Raw genomic sequence first — 18,765 nt, forward strand, 5'->3', positions numbered from 1 at the left:
GGGACCAAAATACAAATGAAGAGCAGGATGATACCTTGCTCCTTTCCCTCCCACTTCCCGGAAAGAAAGAGAAAGCCCCAAAGAAACTGCTCATTACACCAAGGATCACAAAGGATTAATTTGTAATTTGGTGATCTGTATGTAGTGTAGCACAGAAAAAAAAAAAATTGCACAAGTTTTCACAAATCAGACCAAAGGTTCAACATCATCCTGTGTCTGCTCTGCAGCCATGTCAATAACCCAGGGCAGGAGGGCCTTTAGAAATTCAGTTTTTCCTCTTCCCTCCTCACTCTTCTCGCCAAGTCGCATCCCTGATGCAGACACTCTTGGAGGAGAAGGCAGGAAAGATGTGGCACTATGCAAACAGAGGTGATCAAAAATCTTTATGTGCCAAAAATGGGTAGTGATGTTGGGATGAACAAATACGTGTCCTTTCTTCCCTCCCGGCCTAAAGACTCCTAATAAAAGAAATTAAGTCATACACAACTGAACCTAAAAGAGGAGACACTGGGTTCAATGACAAAGACTTGAACACACAGCTAAGAGACAAATTCGAGATGCTGGGCACCTAGAGGGAGCTGATCTAGGCAACGATGTCTGGCACCTGCCCGAGGTTCATTTGGTTTCAGGGAGGAGGCTTCCCAGTATCAGATTTGGGGAGCAGGGTAGGGGTGGAATGGTAATACCGACAACCAAGAGAAATACTTTACCCAATTCAAAAATACAGCAAATTAAAACACAGCAATAGTTGTGTCCCATCACAACAGGCACCTGCGCAGCAACGCACACTGAACAATACAGCCTTTGCTGCACAGATTTCCTGCGCTGCTCTGGAATCTTCCGTTGGCCTAACCAGGGTTTCCAGGATGATTGAAAACAGTGAGCTCCAGATTCTTGGCTTTCAGCGAACTTACTGCGGGGACTAACTGCCAAGCTCCTCAGGCTGTCACACTAACCGTGCCCTCAGTCTAATTCTCAGGTTTCTTAAGGATGGGCGCCTCAAATTTATAGCATCTGCTTCCACCTGGGTCACAATCAAGTGGGTTCCTGCTAGATCAGTGCTCTTCAACAGCCAAGAAGGGCAGTGACACTGCCCTCCCAAACCTGACGGATGCCCTTGTGGTTCTCTCCCATCCGGATGCTACAGCTCACACACTTCCCCTCAGTTGGCCCTTCCCTCCAAATTCTGGCTTAAACACTCAAAAAGTAGTGAGAGTGTCTGCTACAAAACAAAGCAAATTGTGCTCTTCCAATCACATGATCTTACTTTTTAAAGAAAGGCAAAAACAAAGCCAATTTCCAACACAGCATCACACCTTTCAAAACCATCCACTTCTAGTGCAAGTCACAGGGAACAAGAGATGAAAGCGCTGGCTTTGAAAACTCCAAAGTTGTATTTGGGGGGCTACGAAGAGCCCTGCCATGTGTTTGTGTTTTTTCCCCACACTAGTGGGGAGAAGGAAAAAGAGGGGAGGAGAAAAGCCCTCAAGCTGTGAATCAGAAATTAGAAATGGTAGAAATGCTGAGGTTCTGTGCAAATCCATCTCTCAAGGTTCTGTGTCCTCTAGTGAGCCTCAAAAAACAGTGGGAACTGGCAAAAAGAATGGGGGAAAGACTCTAGAACTTTACAAATAACCTCCCTTAATAAATACTATTTGATGAGTAAGAACGAGATGCACCTGCATAGGAACTCAAAGCAACACTGAGCAGGGTCTCAGGGTGAGGGTCTAACCTGAACACTTCCTGTCTCCACGTCGAGGCTCCCCTCTAGGACAGGCGGCCCAGGACCCACACCTTGGCCCACGTGCAGCTGGCACCATGCAGGCTCTGGGGACGCCAGTCCTCCCTCTAGACCGGAGTCCTCTCAGGAGAGCTGAACCGGGACCGGGGAATGGCTTTCACTAGGCTTCTGTCTAACTTTAATAAAGGGCCCTGAAAGGCTAAGTGTGTGGTAGAGGACCAAACACAATCAAACAAAAAAACCAAAAAAACCCTGGGGGTAATATAAATACAATCTGGGGGCAATATTTATTAATTAAAACTATGTCTTATAGTTTACAAAGAAGCTAATTAACAACAAAAGTATAATTGACCTTAAAATCCTCAGTGAGACCGAGGCTTCACATCTTCTTCAGAATTCTGAAGGGTTCTCCAGGCAGGGAGGCAGTGGCCGCAGCGCACGGGCGCACAGGCGTGGCACCTGCAAACGGCGCGGGATCTGGAGACCAAGAGGTTCCACGCAGCAAAGACGCTGGTCTCCTCTGCAAGTTCCATTCCCCAGCCCCTGCTGTCCTTGTATTCCTCGACCCAAACTCCATCTCCAAGGCAAGACCTCGGTTTATCGTCGGGAGAATCTGTTCTTGAAAGCTTTAATCGTCTTGGCCATCATTGGGGCAATTTCTGTGTAAAGAGAAATAAGGCAGTTGTTTCTGACTGGGGGCAGTTTAGACATATGCCACCATTGGGTGTATGTCTAACTTGGTTGGGTGACAATCAGAGCCCAGCCCTGCAACACACTTGCGTCTCCACCGCCAGACAAAGGGATCCAAGTGACAGCTATCTGCTGACAGCAGGTAAAAGCAGCAGCACAGGGCTGACGCTACCTGAGCACCCGCCAGGCCCGGAACAATCACTCTAACAACCCCATCAAGACTCGGAGAGACTGGCCAACTTGCCCCTGGTTGTACAGTAAGTGGCAGAACTGGAATTCAATCCTTGCCAGACTCGAAAGGCCACTCTGAGGCAAAATTTAACTCTGCCTTGCCAATATCCAAACCAGCAAAAAGCACCCCGCTCTGGCCCGTCTGTCCACTGTAGCAACAGGTCTAAGATGAGCTAAATGCAAATGCCACCCATGGAGGGCTAGCCTGCACTCTTGAGGGTTACTCTAAGCACAGCTAGGTCTTAAGCGAGGATTTCTACCTCCCTTGGGCCCTGAAGTGAATACAGAATAATGCTTTTCTTAAGTTAGGACACTCCCTTAGAATACTAGGGATAGTCTATGGTAGCAAAGGTAATAAAATACAAAATAGACCCAACTAGATATAAAAGATAACTACTTGAAAGCTGCAGTTATAAGGTTATAAAAACCTCAATTTGATGGACTGTCATTCAGCTGTAATAATGATAGTCCTGAACCTTAGAGAGAACCTCGTCTCTCCTGCCTGGAGAAACAAGTTTACGCTTAGGTTAAAAAAAGCAGAGTGCCAAGATGAATATTCACTCTGATCATTATTTAAAAGATACTGTGCATTATGAACAAAGCAGGGGAAGGGAGGCACTGACATTTAGACGAGCTACATGCAAGGTGTCATATGTGTGCTACATCTAATACACAAAATACGACGTGGCACTAGTGACGTTGAAATACCTGAGTAGGAACCCCAAGTTACTCACTCTTCACAGTTGGTTTCCTAGGATCATAGGAAACGGTGCTGCTGACCACAGGCGCCAAGTGGGCACTGCTGGTGCTCGGGCCGTCGTAGGCTGGCTCCTCGGGGCTGGCGTTAAAGCTGTTGCTGCTGCCACTGCTGAAGGGAGTGTGGCTGCTTCCTGTGGAGTACGGGGCTGGCTTAATCCTGTAACACAGAACACAGCTGGTTAACCTTGAGTAGGAGAAATCCACACCAGCAGTCTGAAGCTGGCCTGTTTGAGGAGGACTCGGCTGTGTGGCTTTGCCCGTGGACCCTAGCACCCTAGATTCGGGCGGCGGCTCAGAGGGCACTAGCCCTTCAGAAGGAATGATAATCTCAACTAACTTCTCACTGTTTAGGTGTAAATCTGCATTCTGAAAATGCTAATATGACTTAAAGTCATGACAGTAATATGTTATTTGTTCAAATGGGGAAAAGGAAAGCATATGGACATGCTTCCCAGAAGCCAGGGCCTGTTCTCCATGTAACTGGAACCCCCCGAGAGGCAGGAGGAATTATCTGGCCCACACTGCAGTCAAAGCAGCTAAGGCTCAGGGAGGTCAAGGTCGGCCTCCAGAACTCACTCCGCACCGCCGTGCTTTCACCCAAAAATAAACTGCTGGCTGCCCCTTAGGGCTGAATGACACGCCCCTGGGGCCTCTTCCCTAAGCGTGCACAAACCACGGGGAGCAGAGATCGTACTTGATCTTCTCGGGCACAAGCGCTCCCCCTGTTCCAAACTTCTCCTGCCGTCTCCGAACATCGCGAGGTGGTTTGGCCACAGAGTTGACAAAGGCCATCTTTGCTTGTCGGCCTGTGGAGAAATATGGAGATCAATACCTGCCTTCTTGAGCAGAGATGCTATTATTTTAATAATCTACACTATTAAGAGACAAAGGCTTTTCAAGTGCTCCCCAAACTAGGGGATTATCAACCCTGAAAATGCCCCTGTAGGGTAGCACGGGTGGTGGCAGGAGAAGTACCCCACCCCTGCCCCCTTCAGCAAATACAAGAGAGATTTAGGCCCCCCCCCCCCCCCCCCCCCCCCCGAGGCCCTGCGGCTCTTCCTCTTACCTTTGGGCTTATTTGCGTGTGCGGATCGGATGTTCTTCGTCAGCAGTCGTAGCCGCTGCTCTCGGGCATCCTGGAGCCGCAGGTACATCTCCCGCCATGACTCATACTCCTCTGGCCTTTCTTCCTTAAAGTCTCGGTGACAATGAATTTTCCATAATTGATCTGTTTCTTCAATTAATACCTAAAATCAGAACCAGGACATCATTTATATGCAAGCACGGTTACACATCTGTTTTCTATCCTTAATCACCTAGGCATGACCAGTTTCCTAATGATTTTTTGGTCCTCATAGTATAGTGTTATACTAAAATACCACAGTTCTAGAAAAAAATCAGATCACTAAATTAAAACAATGCTAAGTGTGAGGCATTGTACTAGCTGCTTTGGGGCACTGTGAGGGGAGAGGAGACAACAGAAAAACTAGTTTAAGATCAGTTTTTCCTTTAGAAAATCAGTGAAGGGCAGAAGTGGGAGGAGGTCAAGTCCAGGCATTTCCCCAGCACTGCCCTCAGCTGGACTGTCAAGGGGGCCAGCGAAGAAGGAGGGTCAGTTACAGATCCCCCGAATCAGAGAGACAGCTAATGCAATCAAGTGAGTATACTCCAGCATTACAGAGGGATTTCTGGCTACATCTAGATGTCTCTAGAGACACCCAGCCAATCTGTGCTCTCTTCTGTTCACCGGACACCTGTGTGTCAACACAAAGCTCGGTTCATGCCCCAGATCCCAGGGGCTGTGCTGCCAGAATTCTCCCTGACCTCTGTGATGACCAGGCAAGCTCAAGGGACAAGCGGGAAGTATGTTTCACTCCCTTTGAATCCCACCTTGATTCCAGCCCAAGAGGCCCACTTAAGATGCCAGGAGTAGGTGCTGAAAAGATGCTTGTTTAAAGGCCCACTGGCAAACCAAACATGCCCAGAACAGTGGCCCAACCGCTGGCCTGCCCTGCAGCTGCAACAGCTTCACAGAGACAAAGCCATTCCTGGAGACATAAGCCAGAAAACTGCTATCTTCCCACCCAAACAGGACACTCACGTGATTGTATTCCTCAATGCGATACAGCTGATCAGGCGTACACCTCTCCAAAACGGGTTCAAGAAGAGAATACGGGACGCCTCCCACTTCAAAGATGGCTGCAGAGAATCAAAGGTGACAGCAGTGAGGAGCGGCTGAGGCCCCAGTGCCACAACGTGCTTGAGAAAGGAGGGGGGTGTGAGGCTTACAGTCGATGTTGTTCTTAAGTACCCGGATGCACTGCTGGTGCAAGGTCATCATTTTGGGGAGGTAGGCACACTTGGAACCGGAATACACCTGCATCTTAGAATTCATTCTCCGCCCTGTGAATCCAGCTTCTTCCTCTTCCTGGGGTGACGAGAGGGCTGTAAGGCAAGAAAACTAGAATGTAAGTCACAAAAGGCACTAAGGTACACAGTGAAAACTCTCCTTCCCACCCCATTTCTCAGGCTCCCAGTTCCCTTTCTCAAAGGCAACCAGTGCTACCAGTCTCTTGTGTATCCTTCCAGAGAGTTGATGCGAGAATAAGCAAATATGTATTTTATTCCTTTTTAACCAATTAATAACATACTCACTATCATTGTTTTTCCGTTACCACATTTTAGAAATCATCCCATGTCAGCACATAGACTTCGCACGTTTTCGCAGCCCACAGGATGCCACTGTGTGGGTGAACCATGACTTATCTGTCAGCCTCTGGCAGAGGGACACGTATATGGCTTCTATTGCTTTTGCTATTAAAACTAGACTTTTTTTTAAGATAAAAAGCTCATGTAGAACATACAGAATAAAGGGCTACTAGTAAGCAGCCGCTAAGATTTATTGAACTTCACTATGTGAAGAAACCTGGAGCTAAGAGCTTTACCAGGATTATCATTTTTAATCCACTTAACAGCCCTATGAGGCACACACGGTTATTTTTATTGCCATTTACGGAATACAAAACTGAAGTCCAAGGAAATTAAGTTATTACCCAAGTTCACATAACTTGTAGAAGCCAGAGCCAGGATTCAAACCCAAGCCATGCAACTCTAGAGCCTGCGTGATGAGGAAATGCATCCAAATCTGATGGCAGATCATGAATGAATTTTAAAAATCTTTTTCCATTTAAAAAATGAAAATTACCTTTTCGCTTTGGTTGGAAGGAGGCTATCAAGTCGAGGGAAGGAAGTGGACGGTAATTGGCCTGTATCACGGGCAAGGGGAGGTCGGGCAACGCCTCGGTGGGGACCTGCAAAGAGACCAGTGACTGGAGAGCTCCTTTCTGCCAGCACAGCTCTCCTCCCTACAGTCAGTTCCCAGCAGTGTGGACGGGGCAGGGGACTTCCCAGGCGGCCCCAGGCTAGAGGAGGGGTGGCAGCCATGTCTCACAGCACCTGAGTCAGGAAATACACATAGGTGGGCCCAGCACAACAGGACACCTCAGAGAATACTTATCTTGGGTTCTACCTACCCCGGCAGCTAGAGGCCCAGAGGAAATTACTTCAAACTGAAGTTCAACAGGCCACTAAAAGCCAGCCAAGCAAAACAGCGGCAGGGTGGGTCCAGGGAGCCCTGCGGGGCCAGCGGCCGGGAACGGGAAGCCACCAAGGGGCGGAAGGCTTACCTTTCTCAGCCTGGCTGTGTCGGCCCCAGCCGGCTGAAGCTTCTCTGACTTGTTTTCGTGCCCCTTAGGTAATTTCTGAACCGAGTCCAAGTTTTTACTAGTGCTTTTCGAATCGTTTTTTTTAAGTCCTTTTTCTCCAAGAGCCGTGGCTGAAGTTTTCACAATCTTTTTCTTTTTCTTCCGGGGCTGGTCATAGCTGAGGTATGACTCAAAAGACATGGTGGGCTGCTCAAACTCGTCATCCGCGTCTGCCTCCTCGGCTTTAGGGAGGGAGCCCACTGACTTTCTATCTGAATGAGCCGTTTTCACTTTCCCCTCTTGAGTCTTTAGGTTGTTAGAAACCTTCTCTTTCACCTTGGGCAACAGGTCTCCTGCCCCCTTCCCAGCGTCTAAGCTGTCTACGCGGGGCTTGTTTTTGTCGGATCTGGTTTTCTCCGAGTCTCTGTGCTTTGGTTTTTTCACGTGGTTGTCTGAAGCCGCCTCCGAGGCGGGCAGACCCTTCTTCTTGGTGCCGCCCTCTCTCTCCTTCTCCTTCCTCACCCCACTCGAGGGCGGCTTCTCTCTCGAGCTGTCCCCGGAGGGCGGCCTCCGTGTCTCCTCTTTGGAGACGGCCTTGTGGGACTTCTCTCTACTCAGGGACGACTTCTCATCTCCCCTGGCATCCACGGGACATTTTTCTCTGTGGGAAGATTTGTGCTCCTTGTTCTGACTCAAGACCCCTTTCCCCTGGGGTTCGCCCAGGTGTCGTTCTTGACTGACTCCTAGTCTGTCCTGAAAGGCATTACTGTGGCCTTTTCCGGGCTTCTGGTGTGGGACAAAGGGCTCATGGTCCTCCTCCGGGGATCTGTAATGGTCCACGGACATCTGATGAGGACTGGCAGACGACGGAGGGGACTGGACGTGGCCATAGTCAGATGATTCGTGGTCTGAAGAGTAGACTGGCGAGGCTCTGCGGCACCTCTTTCTCTCGTCTCTCCTCTCGTGACTGTGAGACACTTTGTGAGGTCTCTCGAACTCCGAGAGGTTTCTGTGTTTTTTCTGTCTGTGATCCGGACTATAGGATTGGCTACTGGAGGCTTTCCAGTTTTCTGGGTAGTCCTCTTCCATCTCCTCCTCCTTCTGAAGGGCGTCCCTCGGGCGCTTTCGGGAACTGCTCTTCTCATAGTCCTGTTCATCAGGCTCAGTGTTCCTAAAATAAAAGAAAAAGCAGACAAAGCAGATATAAATCTCACTGTAATCCTTACTCAGAGGACAAAATCACAGAACCTGAACTCGCAAAAGAGATGAAGAGGATGGAGAGTTAGAAACTAGGTTCTTGGGAAAAAGGAAAATGAGTGCTGCTCAAAGATACTCGACTAAGTTTTCAAAGTGGGAAAACACAAATATTCAATAAGTGGAAAATGACGAATTTAACTAGAGGATACAAAGAAGATCAAATAGCTTGTGGACATGAAAATACCTTAAATATTTTTCAACATGGGGACACAGTTAACTTGTTACATAAAAAAGAGGCTGTTATTTATATAGTTTGTTCACAACCATATAAAAATGTCTTTGAAGAAGAGGGTAGAAAGAAACATGCCAAAATGTTAATAATGCTTCTCTTTGGAATTACATGAAATTTTTATTATTTCTATTTTTTAATATTTTCTAATATTCTATAGTGATCATAGATTATTATATTTTTTTTTTGGTGAGGAAGACTGGCCCTGAGCTAACACCTGTTGCCAATCTTCCTCTTTTTTGCTTGAGGAAGACTGTCCCTCACTCAACATCTATGCCAATCCTCCTGTACTTTATACATGGGATGCTGCCACAGCAAGGCTTGATGAGCAGTATATAGGCCTGTGCCCACGATCCAAACCCGTGAACCCTGGGCTGCCAAAGTAGAGTGTGCGAACTTAACCACTATGCCACTGGGCCAGCCCCAAACACAGATTATTTTTATAATAATAAGACAAAATAAATATTTTAAATATGAAGGCAAAGAAAGAATAATAAAGAAAAACTTTTCTGTCTGCAAACACTCTGAGTACCAGATTTAACCATGAAGTTGAACAAACCTACAGAGTAAATGTCCTTACCGTTCCACAGGAACCAACTTCTTCCACTGGGCCACTAAGTTTCTGGCAAAGTTTCCAACGTGCTCGTGTTTTCGCAGGCTATTTACTGTTTTCCCAACACCAGTTTCCTACAGATTTGATAAAGGAATTGTTAGAAGGTTGCGGAACAAGGTTCACAATTTTCTAAAGAAATAAGGCCTCTTGCTTTGAGAAACTCAACGTATCAATACTTCCTTCCTGAAACATACCTTGCAAGTCTCAATACAAAATTACTTTGTGCCTATGCCCCAAACCTCTAATGACACACAGTAGCAAAGCATACCAGATTCAGAAGAGGAAAACACTGAATTAAAAAGCTTCTAGGGGCCGGCCTGGTGGTGCACATTCCGCTTCGGCGGCCTGGGGTTCGCCGGTTCGGATCCTGGGTGCGGACATGGCACCACTTGGCACGCCATGCTGTGGTGGGCGTCCCACATATAACATAGAGGAAGATGGGCATGGATGTTAGCTCAGGGCCAGTCTTCCTCAGCAAAAAGAGAAAGATTGGCAGTAGTTAGCTCAGGGCTGATCTTCCTCAAAAAAAAAAAAAAGCCTCTAAACCTTTAACAATAATGACAAGAGTGATAATGGCAGATGCCAGGCACTGAGCTAAGAGCTTTGCATACAGTGCATCAATCCTTACAACAACTCTGTGAGGCAGGAATCTGCCCCATTGCACAAAAAAAGAACAACCTAAAGTCACAGAACTTGGATTTGAATCCAGGACTAGTTGATGACAAAGTCAATGTTCTTCTAATTTTTTTTTTAAATTTTATTTTTTCCTTTTTCTCCCCAAAGCCCCCCAGTAAATAGTTGTCTATTCTTCGTTGTGCATCCTTCTAGTTGTGGCATGTGGGACGCCGCCTCAGCATGGTTTGATGAGCAGTGCCATGTCCGCGCCCAGGATTTGAACCAACGAAACACTGGGCCACCTGCAGCGGAGTGCGTGAACCTAACCACTCGGCCACGGGGCCAGCCTGTTCTTCTAATTTTTAGAAAAATTTTTTGCCATAAAATTCATGTTAACATAAAATTCAGCATTTTAACCATTTTAAAGAGTATAGTTAGTGGTTTCCAAATGATTACAATGCTGTGCAACCATCACCATTAATACCAAAACATTTCCATCACCCTAAAAAGAAACCCTGTTCCTCTCAATTCCCCCAGCCCCTGGCAACCACTAATCTACTTTCTATCTATGGATCTGCCTATTCTGACATTTCCCATAAATAGAACCATACAATAATGTGGCCTTATGTCTGGTTTCTTTCACTTCCAAAGCCCATGCTCTTAATCTTACTGTCCAATCTCTCCCAGTGGGGAGGGGATGGGATATAGTCATATAATGTCTAAAGTTACACAGTCCTTACCGCAAGAATGTCTACTGTAATAGGCAAGGCAGAGAGTTTCTTCAAATATTTCAATAGCTGCAGAGAAAATAAAATGAACATTAATTTCTACAAAATCATAATTATTTGCTGGAAGAAATAAGAATATTATCTGACAGTGAAGTGCTTACTCAGTTCTACGTGTTATACAGGACTAAGTATGATTATCACCCTATTTTACAAGTGTGAGAACAAGGTCAGGAAAGTTAACTTACTTGCCCCAGGATGCAAATAGGGCAGGATTCACTCAGGTCTGTGGCTTTAGATTCCGTGCTTTTAACCACTATGCTACACCAAAGGGGAAATAAGACTTAGAGAAGAGAATCAAACCTGCCAACTCTAATAAAAGTCATCAGCAACTATAGTCTTGCCCCAGTTTTGAGAGAGAATTTCTGAGAAAGGTACCAACTTTAGGAAAATTACCCATAGACCTGGCACAGAGGAAAGTAAAAAGGAGATGAGGTCTCTACAGGAAAAAGAGCATCGTGTTTCCAGGAAGAGTCCCAGTGTTTAACAGAATTGGTTTTTGGACAGAAGTGGGAAGCCAAGACCAATTTCAAGTTGCCCGAAGCAGAGCTTTGCTGTTCAAATGGTGAACACAAAATGTCTGGGTAGATTAGAAAAGCGATCTGGGTTTGGCCACATTTCCCTTCTGTAGTCTCTAAAACTAGGTCAAAATCAGGATAGAAGGGCTGTTAAGACAGAGTTCCGGAGTTAGAGACAGGCTTCAGTTTGGCTCTGTCGCCTCCTTCCCTGGTGATCTTGTGCAAGTCGGTGACCTCTTTGAACCTCAGTTACTTCATCTGCACAGTAGGAACTGGACCCTGTCTCTACTGCACAAGCTGTGAGGATTCACTGAGACAAACCATGCGCATCCTTAGCCATAGTGCCTGGAACACTCAAAAAGCTCAATAAATGCCTATGATTAATCATTTCATTCATCAACTGACAGCTCTTTAAATGTCTACCCTTGATCCTCAAGCACGTATTCCCCAGCCAATTCCTACTTGCTTCATTTCTACCCAGAGCACGACTGGCTATGCCTTTCTTTAGATGTTTATGTGGACATAAAGATACTGACTGTCCGAGAAGGGCTGCCAAGTACAAGCAGCTCAAAACAGGTAACTGTGACTACCTTTACATTTAAACATTAGATAACAAGATCTGTTCTTTTTCCATGTGTAGCCCAGGCTATAATTAGCGTGTCATATTGCTATTAGGTGGAGTAGTAAGTATGCTTTTCTGGTCATTCTACTTCAATAATTACTGAACGTGGTCGCTAGGCAGAGCAATTGGATCAAAGTGATAATCTTGTTTGACTGGGAACAAATGAGAAGCCAAGTGGTGTACCTAGGGAGCTTCACCTTCAGAGTTAAGTGAAAATTACCCTCCACTTCAAATCCGATCACCATTATCCAACTCAGGAGGAAGTTTATGTGAATTTCTTGTCACCCAAGCTACGGGTGCGAAGATTAATGCCAATTCCTTTTCTTAAAGGAAAATTTAGAATCACTGTAAAGGTTAAAAACAGGTTGTCTCCCCTAATGTCATTCCCTGGAAGGCATTTATATACCACCTACTGTGTGTCGACTACTATACTAAGTTCTTACATGTGTTACTTCATTTCGTCCACATTAAACAACCCTATAAAGTGGATATTATTCTCCCCATTTTACAGATATTGAAATCGAGCTCAGTGAGGTTAGGTCATTTGCCTAACGAGCTAGTAAGTCGAGTGTGTCTACCACAGCACGTACTACAAAGCCAGGAGAAACATCCAACATGACCCTGTCCTTATAAACTAGGAAAAGAAAACAGAGCAGTAGCTCATGTGCCTCTTAGCATGCCTGAAACAGAGCAGAAGAGCTCCTCCTCTGTATTAGCTTGTTAGACAGTTTACAGTCCATAAAGTAAAGGAGGTCACCATGGGGACAAAGAGTCCCAGGACCTCTACAAAGTCAACATATAAGGATGGGTCAGAAGTCACTGAGGCTGTGTTCATCTCAGAGCCTAGCACTAACTGGAAGTGCGCATGCTGCCTTCCTGCTTTGATTTGGGTTAAAAGGGGCAAGTTAAAAGCAGACAAAACTAAAATCCTGGGGATCTTCAAACTGATTTAGCCCAACATAAAAGAAAAAGGGCTTCAGAGCCCCTCTATTTTCAATGAGGTTCAAGAAAGAAGAAAGCAATAACAAGGTAAAAGCATTTGGGCATCCTCAGATAGATGGAAACTTGCTGTTGTCAAACCAAGGGACCAATTGTAGAGTTTGCAAGAAGTGATAACAGGTTATGAGAAATGTCAAACATTTGCACATACATGCTTTGGAATCTCGGTTGTCCTTTGCACACTCCTTCAACCCAAAGAGCAAAAGATGTTCGTAATGTGGACCCCTCATTCTCCACTTTGCCATCCAACTGTGCTCTTGGTAGTTTTCACATTCAAAATCTAACTCAGGACAGGTAACTTTACGAGCAATGAAAATTGTTTCCAATTTAATAATAGGAACCAAGTGACCCTGGTCAGCCTGACACCTTTTCCCCAAGTAAGCCTAGCTCATACACAGATGGACTTACAGCGAAAACAGCGTGACAGTTTCAACACCAATGTTTAATACCAGAAAAATCCATGAACGTAGGTGTGGAATCAACCCTTTGGCTAATAATGGTTTGAAATCAAGATTTACTTGCAGATTCAGTACTGCTATATAATCATCTTGCAATTTCAAGAACAACCTGTAGGAGCTTGTTGGGTTAACAGAAGGTTGAGAAGGCCAGTGTGCCAGCTTGCAGTTTCCCCTTTGCAGTTAGCTCATTTCTGAATGCGAACTATTGTGCTCTTTGCAAAAATAACCTCTCAACATTCTCTCATCTTCATAGTGCTTACTTCATAATGCAAAGCCACAAGTTAAGAGTGATTTTCTATATGGGAAGAGAAAGCCCAAATACTCACAATAATCACTAATAGTTCAAGTAGGAAGAAAAGCCAAACAAATCTTTTCCTAATTTGAAATTTCATGCACATCAACTACTAGGAAAGCTACTTCAAAATCTGAAAGGAAAAATGACAATAGATACTACATGCTGCATTTGTTTTTAACCTCATAGAAATAAAGACCAAATCGGTAGAGGATTTACATAATATTGCTTTAAGGTTTTAAAAATCAGTCACAAACCTACGAAGTTTAGGAAACCAACTAGTACTCAGGAATAATGACCATTTATTACATGTCCACAAAGGATTATTGTAAAAAGAAACTCGTAAATATTCCTGGCTACTAGGTTCTGAAGCCACAATAGAAAATATAACACAAAGCAGTTGAAAGCATTTAAGTTTTCACAGATTTAAAACTAAAATGGCTTCCTGAAGAAGTGGACCTTTGAGCTTGGTATACATGAGAAGAGTTAAAAAGTGGTCTGATGGTGAGAGGCTGTGTGCAGCCTGTAGAAGTGGAGGGGGAAACCCCTCACCTATGAAAGGCTGGGAATACGTGAAAAGAAAGGGGGCCCCTCAAGAAAAATTGTAGAGTGGCAATTAGTAGCTACTGAGCATGTCCTATGAGCCTGGCGCTTCCTCTTTTCAGTTTCGTCCTGGGAAGAAGCAGGTGAGGGAACAGGCTCAGCAAGAAACGTCCCCCACGTCCACGGCCGGCAAACGGATCAGAACCCAAACCTCCGCCAACGCTTCATCCCCGCTGCCACCCTGGATGACTTCCTCTTCACACGGCGCCCCGGAGCTGCAGAGCCAACTCTCGGGAACTGTGCGCTCGAGCCAGAACGCTGACGGGGAATGTCAAAGACCCTAAGCGTCTTCATCGCTGTATTTCAATTTTGAAAAAAAATCTAACACCCCCAAGACGCTCTCCCAGCCACCAGGAAGCTGGATAACAGAGAGTCGGACGGGAAGAAGAATGCATTGAACTTAAGAAAACAGTTAAAGCAAAACTAGCTGAGCACCATTAAAAATGGTTGCCCATCCCTCGCAGCGACGAGAGAGGGTAGCGCTCACCTTTCTCTCAAGGCCAGATGGAAATCCGGCCGCAACTTCTAATTTTGTTTTTCTCCCGACTACGTCCTAAGTTGTGAGGGGCGCACAGAGCGAGGCGGCGCGGGGTTCATTTTGTTTTGCTGGGAGAGGGCTTTCCGGAGAAGGCGAGGAGGCCCACGTTCCACCGCGGAGCCGGAAAGTCCCGGAGCGTCTGGAGGCGGCGCAGGAGCAGCCGCCGCGCCGCGCGCACCCCGCACCGCAGGACCGTCCCCGCCGCCCGATCGCGCCCGCAGACGCCGGGACGGCAGAGCCGGGGCCGCGCTCCGGGGCACCGCGGCGCTGGCACGCGGAGCCGCCCGCCGTCCCTCCCACCGCAGGCCGCGCGCCGCCCGCCGCCCCGGCTCCGAGCCCCGCCGGCCGGGCCGGGCCGCGACCGTTAGGGGGCCGCGCCGCGCCCAACGCCCGCCGCTCACCTTCTTCGGGTCCGGGTTGGCGGCCAGGCGCGCCTGCAGCTTCTCCACCACTTGGAGCGCCGACTCCGCCGCCATCGCTGTCACTGGCGCGGCCTCCTCGCCGGAACTGGGCTCGCGTCGCGTCCTCAGGCCGCGGCTCCGCCCTCCGGGCCTCCCCGGCGGAGACGGAAGCGCGACCGGCCCCTTCCGGGCTCGGCGGGCGCGGGGCGGGGGCTGGGGGGCCCCTCCCCCGGGACGGCGCGGTGCGCCCCGAGGGGCCGCTGGGGCCGCGCGCTCCGCGCCCTGCCGCTGGGCAGCCCGGGCCGGGAGGGCCTCCGCGGCGTCTCGGCGCCGGCCCCCGGCCTTGGAAAGCCTGACGCCCCCTCCCGCCCGGGGCTGCGAGCACGCCCCGCGGAGCACCTGTCCACGGTGCAGGCCCGGCCGCCAATCGGGATCCGCGGGGTAACGACGGCGCCCGGCCCGGGTCGAGAGCACGAAGCGCCAGTGGTCGGGCTATTTTGATGTTACCCTCAGTACAACCCAATGAAACGAGTTCTATGATCCCCATTTTACAGACGAGGAAACTGAGGCTCAGGGAGACCAACTCAACTTGCATGTGGTCACATAACAGCAAAGAAGTGAAGCTGGAATTTGAATCTAAAAAGCCTAGGTCCCCTGTGAGTGTGCATCTTTGAATAAGGTCGAGGAATGGAACCCCAGAGAGAAAGAGATTTGTCAAAAGTCAAAACAGTTTAGCGACATGAGATAATAGCCGGTGTGTCTCATTTCCCCCCCAAACACTGTCTGGTACATAGGCACCAAGCAAATATTTCTTGAATGAATGAATGGCTATTTCCTCTGAAATTGGGCCTGAATTCAGTACAGCCTGAGTCAGACCAGCCCAAGACACCATCTTGAGGGCACTTACCTCATGCTAGAAGCACTAAATTTTACTGTTACTATTATTGCTATTAAAAAGAACTAAACCATTGAGAAGTGACTTAAAATAGTAGCATTAATTACATCTCTTGTGATGAGATTAGATCCTAATCTGATCTCCAGCAGCAACTTGGCAACGTACCTAACCTCACCTGTCACCAAAGCGGAAAAGCCCAGAGGCTCTTCCAGGTCCCGGCTCTGGAAAAAGAAAAAGAAACTTCACATGAATTATTTGCTTGAATGAGCTTTCATTCCTTGGCTAGCTGAGAAGCCTCCCTGCTTTGTTCCCACCCCTCTGCTTGGTGCCCCTCCTTTCAAAACGGACCCCTTTCAGGGTGTAGATAAATTGTCAATTTATTCTTTTGTCTTGCCACTGGGCTGTTTGTTTATCAAGTGCAGTGACCAACGGATCCAACTTTAAATCTCTCTGCCCAGCACGATCCAGCCGATAAAATCAGCACTGGGTAAAAAGTCTACACAAGATTAATGACCCCCCAGCTGGGGCCCTAAGACTCAGCTGTGGGTGCAATGGAAGAGGCATCGCCCTGGTGTGAGGAGGCTTGGATTCCAGTGCTGGCCCTAAAGTCTCCCTCCTCTGCACAGCAAATGCTTCTACACTTTAAATTCCTTCCATTTTTGAAAATGTAGCATTGCTGTAATGGAAAACAGACCGATTCTTGAAGCAGAATTGCTGACTAACTGACCTGGCATATACTCAGGACACTGGAACATTTTGCGCATGTTACCCAGGGAGATATTAACAATCAGAATGAAAAGAAATAATGCATGTTGCTGGGGGCTACTGGAGAGGGTGCTCCCCACCCTGCCACCCCATCTATGTCAGCCTGAGTCAGGTTTACCTACAAAGTAAAGAACTCTTACACTTGAATATATGAATACTTCTCTGATCAGTTCATTATGTATGTGTCATTCTGATTAAAAACAAAGTTTTGAACCAGTTCTAAAAATGGTCTGTGTTCACTAAGGGATTACCATTGCAATCCGTGGTTTACACAAGATGTTCAACACCAGAATGAGTTCCCTAAGGTCACAGGCTGTTTTCTCCATCTTGGATCAGTAATATCTAGCACACGGGTGACATTTCATGAAGGTCTGTTGAAAACTGAGCTAAATATTACTTACTTAAGGCTAGCCCAGAGTATCATCTGAAACCTTGAGGAGGACTCTCTAGGTCTCTTAACCAGCGCTTTAGAGCCCCCTGTGAGAAGAATGAAGAGACCCATCTTATTCTGCTCAGAAGGCATGTGTAAGGCTAGCCTAGGGAAGAAAGATGACCAGGGAGGCTCTCATCTTCTGCTATGCACACTTTTGAGTTTTTGCAACAAGTATGATCTACTTTTATAATGAAAATAACCTAAAGGTATTTTAACTTTGGAAAAGAGCAATCCCAGGCTGGCTGGTGCTAGAGTCATTTAAAACACTGAAAGACAAGTGAAAAAACAAAAACCACCAACCATCTTGTCCTCAATAGTGACGGAAGTCCTTGCCTGTCATGCAATGGGCGAGTGAGATTCTGTGGGCTGGACAGTGTGTTGAGTGAGGAATACTGGTGGGTGGAGGGCTCCCCCTTGGACCTCTCCTGGCCTGGGCTCAGCCGCTCCTCTATCCTACCAAGTAGGCAGCATCTAAGGTTGGTTGGATGGTAGGTATAAAGGACAGAGGGTTGGGGTTCAGTGATAACCTGAGTTCCAAACCCCAACTCTACCAGTACTAACTATGGCTCCTGGTCAAGTCACCTAAAATGGCTGAAATTGTTTCCTCCTACTTCATATACTTCTTGTGAGGCTTATAATATGTTATGTTAAACACTGGCATACAGAAGGTATTTTTTTTCTCCCCAATCCCCCAGTAGATACTTGTATATTCTAGTTGTAGGTCATTTTAATTCTTCTGTGTAGGATGCCACCACAGCACGGCTTGATGAGCAGTGTGTAGGTCTGCACCCAGAATCCAAACTAGTGAACCTGGGGCTGCTGAAGCGGAGCACATGAACTTAACCACTTGGCCACAGGGCTGGCCCCCAGTAGATATTTTTCTAAAAGCAGCAATTATCAGGGAAAATTCATTGCCTTGGTAAAGAGAATATTGTGTTCTGCTCTAAAGGGGAACATAAAACCCTCCATCTGGGCAGTTTTGTTCTGCACAGTTGTAGCCACTGTTCTCTTCCCCGGTGGGCTCATTTTTCTGAATTGACTGCATTCATCTTTGTTTCACATCCTTCAAACATGCTCAGCTGGTTATTTACTTAGGGATGACATCTTTCTGGGTTTCAAAGGCTCAATTCGCCCTCCTCAAATACAGTAGTACAAGTGGAGACTGCCAGCTCCAGGGAACGGTGTCTGAGGTTCAAAGTCCACACCTTTTATAGACTGCCTTGACATTGGACCAAATTCTCCACTAACAACTTAAGTATATCAGGCCAGAAAAACCCCTGAGGCCCTTTGGCTAAGGGGGCGGCTGCAGCATTCTATACAGCCCATGGAAAGCAGCCGCTGAGAATCTGTACTTACCAGGAAAACAAGCTTCCATAAAAACCAAAAAGTAACAGGTATACACTTTGATACTTTTATACTCCATGAATTTATATAAATTGTATCTAGCTAGTAACAGAAACACTTTCCCTTAGCTCTTTGTTTTATTTTTGTTACATTTATCACAGTTTGAAATTATCTTATTTAGTGGTTCCTGTTTTTATAGTCCCTTCCCGATATGTAAGCTCCATGAGGCATCACTGTCGCTAAACAGTACCTAGAACACAGTAGGCACTCAAT

General features: G+C 46.9%; 1 protein-coding gene and 1 long non-coding RNA gene across 3 annotated transcripts in view; one reads left to right on the plus strand and one right to left on the minus strand.

Moving 5' to 3' along the window:
* LOC139045353 (uncharacterized) overlaps positions 1 to 15,049 on the plus strand; it is a 34,082-nt gene extending 19,033 nt beyond the window's left edge. Inside the window, exon 3 of one of the 2 annotated variants that reach the window (XR_011503565.1) lies at positions 11,580 to 15,049. This is a non-coding gene — a long non-coding RNA (uncharacterized lncRNA). The remainder of the gene's footprint in view (positions 1 to 11,579) is intronic. The other variant, XR_011503566.1, reaches the window with a different exon arrangement.
* ELOA (elongin A) lies at positions 2,001 to 16,948 on the minus strand. Its single transcript, XM_044769988.2, has 11 exons — positions 15,056 to 16,948; positions 10,580 to 10,636; positions 9,192 to 9,298; positions 7,108 to 8,296; positions 6,627 to 6,732; positions 5,711 to 5,866; positions 5,523 to 5,620; positions 4,488 to 4,668; positions 4,116 to 4,227; positions 3,397 to 3,578; positions 2,001 to 2,400 (listed from the first exon to the last, which is right to left on the minus strand). Exons 1-11 carry the CDS (start codon positions 15,128 to 15,130, stop codon positions 2,339 to 2,341), a joined length of 2,325 nt encoding a protein of 774 aa, XP_044625923.1. The 5' UTR covers positions 15,131 to 16,948; the 3' UTR covers positions 2,001 to 2,338.
* Positions 16,949 to 18,765: the final 1,817 nt, after the last annotated feature.

This window comes from Equus asinus, chromosome 5 (genome assembly GCF_041296235.1).
Source record: "Equus asinus isolate D_3611 breed Donkey chromosome 5, EquAss-T2T_v2, whole genome shotgun sequence".
In the NCBI taxonomy this organism is placed as follows: domain Eukaryota; kingdom Metazoa; phylum Chordata; class Mammalia; order Perissodactyla; family Equidae; genus Equus; species Equus asinus.

What these genes read in the sequence shown, in the direction of transcription:
- ELOA (XM_044769988.2), bottom strand. Translation starts at nt 15,130, where the DNA reads ATGGCGGCGGAGTCGGCGCTCCAAGTGGTGGAGAAGCTGCAGGCGCGC. An exon ending in AAGTTGGTTCCTGTGGAACG is followed by an intron (nt 8,297 to 9,191) that starts GTAAGGACATTT and finishes CTTTTATTTTAG; the next exon opens with GAACACTGAGCCTGATGAAC. An exon ending in ACACAGCCAGGCTGAGAAAG is followed by an intron (nt 6,733 to 7,107) that starts GTAAGCCTTCCG and finishes GTCTCTTTGCAG; the next exon opens with GTCCCCACCGAGGCGTTGCC.